Source organism: Hevea brasiliensis, chromosome 15 (genome assembly GCF_030052815.1).
Source record: "Hevea brasiliensis isolate MT/VB/25A 57/8 chromosome 15, ASM3005281v1, whole genome shotgun sequence".
In the NCBI taxonomy this organism is placed as follows: Eukaryota; Viridiplantae; Streptophyta; class Magnoliopsida; order Malpighiales; family Euphorbiaceae; genus Hevea; species Hevea brasiliensis.
In genome coordinates this window covers 57,400,440-57,406,297 of record NC_079507.1, presented here as the reverse complement: position 1 = coordinate 57,406,297, position 5,858 = coordinate 57,400,440, and the positions used below count along the sequence as shown (strand labels likewise).

Sequence of the window (5,858 nt, the reverse complement as noted above, 5' to 3'; positions counted from 1 at the left end):
GGGTTAATTGGAAATAAGCAACAAGACAAGCTAGTTTATTGTTATTATTTTTTTTTTTTCCATAATTCAACTAGCACTTTGTTAATTCATTTATAATTGTTGCAACTTCAACACCGCACACTTTATATCTTCCATTTCCATACAATTAGGGGTGAGTATTCGGTTCAAATTGAATCGAATCAAATCGAACTATCAAAATCAAATTTATCAAATTATCATATTTTAGAAACCGAACTGAACCGAAATGAATGAAAAACTGAATCGAACTGAACCGCTCTATTTCAGTTCGATTCGGTTTGAACCAATCAGTTTTAAGTTTTGATAGGTTTTTTAATTTAGACTTGATTTTTAAGTTATTTGGTATGATTTTAACCTTGATTCGAACCTAATAACCATTAATTAATGAAATTAAACAATTTATATATGTATAATTACATATAATTCATAAATTTCCTATAAAAATAAACAATTTAAAAATTAATAAAAAAATTCGGTTTGGTTAAATTGATTTTTTTTCTTTAAAATTAAACTGAACCGAAATAACTGAAATTTTTAGAATGTAAAACCAAACCGAACCTAACCGAATTATCTTAAAAATCAAATTGAATTATCGAATTAAAACGATTCGATTTGGTTTATTCGATTCAAACTAAATAGTGCTCACCTCTACACACAACTTGTAGTTTTGGAAACTAATTCCTTCTATTCATTATATCAACTTATTTTTTCTTTTCTCCTTGACAATTGAAAAAAATTAAATTGGTAGTATCTAAATATTCCTTATCACACGAATACAGCAGTGGGAAGCATCCCAATAATTTCAGCAGCTTGCTTCTATCCATGTCCAGTAGACAAATTTCGTTTGAAAAGATCTCCTTGCCTATCCAAATCCAGAGGAGAGCACTCACCATATCCACAAATATGTAGATAAAACAAGTCGCCTGTCTGCAATTATCAATTTAGGGCAATAAAAAGGAGATAAAGAAAAAAATAATAATGATCAGAAATACCAAAATGAAAATCAATTCAATGAAAGGGAAGTATGGTAGCATTCTTCTGCGATCATATCAAGCAAATAATGATAAGGGTACAGGCAGTCCTCGCATTTCCCATATATAATGCGAGATTCGATCACATGATGGCACCAAAAATTAATCCTAAAGCTTGCCAAGAACTTGCAACAGAGTACTTTGAATGACAGTGGGCAGATGACATAGCAACAATAAATTTAGAATTTCAATAAGAAATTGAGGTTAATTTTGTAATCTTTTTATAATTTAGCATGGATAATACTACTACACCCTGATCAACAGACAGAACTTGACATAACAAGTCTGACAAAAAAAACTTTGACATAATAAGTGAAAAATACCTGATAAAAGGGAAAATTGTGTAATAGTTAATATTCCTTGAAATAATTATCAAACATGCAAAAACAGGAAGTTAACGAGCAGTACTGACTTTTCAGGTAAGTAGATTCCAGGAAGGTTGATACAAACATTGTCACTTGCCAGAATGCATGTGGACATTTTGTCCCATTGGCCTTGTGACCTCTTCTCCATTAATGTAAAGAGGGAGGATGCCTGTACTTCTGCCATAAAAAAAGATGCGTAAGAAGTAAATGAAAGTTGGTGCATCATTAACCATTAGTTAAGTCTTCCTTCATATCAGATTGTATTATACACATAATTTCTCTACTTTTTTTAACATGAATTTTCATTTTAATAAGAGAAAAATGAAATGTAAGAAAATCAATTCATGAGATTTTCAAATTTAAACTCTAGTAGAGTCAAATTAATTAAAAAAATAGAAATTAATTATGATAATGTAAAATAAAGAACTTGAACTAAACTTCAATGGCATATCATCATTATAAAAAATAAAAATTTTTCAGAAATTGAATTTGAGAAAGATGTGTAGCTTTTCTCTTTCAAGGGATAAAGTTTTAGTGCAAAGACACAGAATTGATGCGCCTCTTGTTTATAATTAATTCTGCACGCAATTGACATTTGAAGAAGTGGGTAGACATTACATACATAGGTCTATGATCCTCACTCATACCTAGTCCAATCTCTTTTTAAAATCAAGCCAACAAGTATACTGAATTAAGGAACTGAAAAATTGAACTACTTGAGAAAAATGCCAAGAAATTTCAGGCACGTTAAGTTCATTAATTGCAGACTTTCAAATCACACCCCGAACAACTTTCCTTGCAAACACAACCAACATTTCAAAATCCAATGCTACACAATCCCACATAGGAGATTGCCAGGGCTACTGATCAATTAGAGCCTAAGAGTGAAAGAAGAAAGGTCCTATAATGGCCTAATGTCTCCAAACGAACAGCATCAATTAATGGCTTCTTATACAGCTTCTGGTACTCTTCCTTTATTTGCTGCATATCAACCTCAGCCCTTGTAACAACTACCCTGATTAGCGTAGTGTCTTTCGTTCCCAAACCCTTCATCGCCTTGCGCAAAACCTGCACAGCAAGTTAATTAATCTGATATGATCATAATCCCATCAACTTAAAAAGATTTAATTGGTAATTAGCAGGACAATTACCGTAGCAAAGTATTTGGCAGGATTATGAGCACATTGCAAAATTGTTAACAAGGCATGCTTGAAATGCCCTGATGCTTCCCTTTTTATCGCCTGGAACCAAGATCAAGTTGAGTACAGTTAGTTAGTAGTATCATCCAAGGAATTACAAGGGAAGATAACTAAAGAATTCAATATTGATGAAGATTATATACCTTTCTGAGTTCTCTTCCATACATTTTATGATAAGCAGAATCAAGAGCAACCAAATGTGCTTTGCTTCTTTCACTGAAAATCTGAATCAAAACCCTCTCATCCATTCCAAATTTCTTCTCCCCAGATTTATGCATTGCTTTAGCATCATTCTCTACCAGCACTCTGTCAATTTCGGGGCCTTCATACCTTGTTGTACTTAAATATGCCAGCATCAACTATCATAACAACAATGTGATGACGATTCAAACCAATTTATAAATGACAAAATCAGACGAGAAATAGAGAGAACCTGTTTATGATTTCCAGATGCATGAGCTTCAACATCGATCTCAAGATAAGTATCATAAGTAGAAGTATAAGCCTGTTTAATTTGTCGAATCTGGGAAGAAGTGCGAGAACATATTATTTCAGTGGCAATTTTAAGCTCAGGATGAGGAATATGTCCCGTTAGGGCCTGCTTAAGGGTGGTAATATCTCTTTCCATTGGAGTTTGCATCCAGAGCAACAATGCTTTCTGAAACCATTTCAAAGTAATGTTTTATCAATCTACATGCAGAGTTCTTGAAGTACAAAGAAAGCTCTCTTTATATTACCTTGAGATTGCCATGAAGCTCTGAAGACAACTCTTTCTTAAGGTCATATGAGTACAAGGTTTCGAATTCTTGTTGAATGTCATCTCGTTGAGATGCAGCCCTATGTGCAAGAATATTGACAATTACTGCAGCGTCACATCCTATTCCTGTTCACGTAAATTAAAGATCTGTATTATATATAAGCAAGTTTCTTACTTCCATTATTTTCTTGAACTATTTCAGCATCATCTATTTAAGCCCTAAAATGCACTTCTCCCCATGAATGTATCATGGGCTTAGATACAAGTCCACAGATTGCTCAAAGAACCATACTTCTTCCCAAATCTTTTAACAAATGAGGTCTTTTTATCTGTCATATTCAGTTCTGTATTTGATGCTAGATGCAGAATGGACTCAAATGAAGCCTCTTAACTTCTAAGTTGGGCTGGCAACAAAACTATCAAAAGGTAAAAGTTGCATCATAACAATTTTAAGTTAAAATTGGTCAAGCTAATATTTCTAATTAAAAATTAAAAGCCAAGAGGAAGGACATTGGATCTTTAATTTTAAGAACTCCTTGCAATTTTGAGGAATTGCACATTAAAAACGTTAATTTCATGAGATTAGTTTTGATTTCTATTCAATAAATCTACAGAAACTGACAAACCTTTCTAACTGCAACCTCATGTAACTTTCCATGGTTGAATTTTTAGAACATACAAACAAATATATATATATATATATATTAAACAAACAGGCCTAAATAATTCTTCGCTTTGAATAAGCAGAAGGGGGTGGAGAAAGTGACATTGAAACCGAAACAGAAAGAAATTGTTACCAATAAAAAAATCAGAGCAAGCTCAAGCTCTAATAAATTAATTAGTAATTAAGATCAAGATCAAGCAGCCATAATATGCAAAGAAATTGGAAATTTAAGCAATTAATCAACAAAAGAACACAACAAGAGTAGTCACCAAAAAAAAAAAAAAAGAACCTTTGAAAGCACTGTGTAGTTGAGTGGCGTCATCACGGGGAGAAGTTGGTGCTGAAGGTATCCTTAAAGTTGACATATCTCTCTGAAAAAACTCTTCGATGGTAGCCAAAATTTGCCAAGAAAATGAAGAAGAAACTGAAAACAAAAAAAGACATGCAAACCTTTCCCTCTCACCGCATTTTCTGTCCATTGATAAAAAAAGGAGGAGCTATTTTGTGAATGGAAGAGGCTTATGCACCTTGAGAACCCTTTATTTATTTATTTATTTTTCTCCTGTTAAGTATAATGATATTTGATTTTAATTTTTTTACATAAACATAGATAATATCCATAAATTTATTTGTATAGTTTATCCAAATGAAATGAACTAGAAAGTTACTGATAAAAAAAACTCGGGAAATTATGCAAAAGAGCACATCATAAATTTAAGATTAGTATAAATCCAGAAAAGCAGAAATTAAAAATTTACTTGTAATTATGAAGAAACTAGAGGATGACATAAAGAAAATGAAGGCAGCATTGATGAAAGATTGGGACATTTGAGAAGCCAACAAATTTTCATTGCACCCTTATTGATGATCTCCTAATAAAAATGAAATATTTAAAGAAACTCTCATTCATATATTTACAATGACCAGTTGACAATTAAAAAAAAATTTTTAAAATATACAAAAATTGAATATTATTAATTATTTTTTAAAATAATTTTATAACTTTTCAAGAAAAATTTTCCAACTCCAACTTGATTATACATACCATCCATCATTATCATATGTGAAAAGGGCCACTACTCAATTGGATAATTTTTATTGGTCATGGTCCCCTCGATTAGAATTAATTAAATTTCAGCATAACAATATCAGGCAATTCATTATCATCAATTATAGATTATATATATTATATATATTGGAAAATAATTATTATGAGCAAGGTTACCTAACCACGAATACGTCATTTGCCTATCAAAATAGGCCAATGATGTTTAATTGAAGGCTTTTTTTTTTTTTGACCATTTTGTAGAAATTATCAAAATTAAAGTGGTCCATAGGAATATGTCCCTTTTTAAACGATGCTCTTTGTCTAAACATAATTAGCATTGCTAATTATGGAATTTTGTGTTGTTTTAGGTAATTTATAAGATGAATCTTTATTCGTCGCCGACCATCCAATGAATGCTTTGAGTTTTGCTTCTTTACAAGTGTGGAAATTCATTTATATATATATAGAATTCCAATTGTTTTTGAAGACAGTCTCGGTATTCACATACAGTATATATAATAATAATGATGTGTTAATATATATATATAATTTTGATGAAAACATAATGAGTTAGATAATAATTAGTAACTGAATGATAACCTTTTGCCAATTAAAATGTCTCTACTCGAGTTCTTCTTTTTTTCTTAATTAATTAATTATTTATGCAATTTATATTAAGAAGGAATGCATATATATATATATATATATATATATATATATATATTTATTTATTTATATATATATTTATTTATTTATTTATTTATTTTAGCATTTAC

General features: G+C 30.7%; 1 protein-coding gene across 1 annotated transcript; it reads right to left on the bottom strand.

The window, feature by feature from the left end:
- Positions 1–1,986: 1,986 nt before the first annotated feature.
- Positions 1,987–4,497, bottom strand: LOC110654862 (annexin D5). Its single transcript, XM_021810994.2, has 6 exons — positions 4,324–4,497; positions 3,351–3,496; positions 3,047–3,271; positions 2,757–2,972; positions 2,566–2,655; positions 1,987–2,482 (listed from the first exon to the last, which is right to left on the bottom strand). The coding sequence occupies exons 1-6, from the start codon at positions 4,397–4,399 to the stop codon at positions 2,282–2,284; spliced, it is 954 nt and encodes a 317-aa protein (XP_021666686.2). The 5' UTR covers positions 4,400–4,497; the 3' UTR covers positions 1,987–2,281.
- Between the last annotated feature and the right edge of the window lie 1,361 nt (positions 4,498–5,858).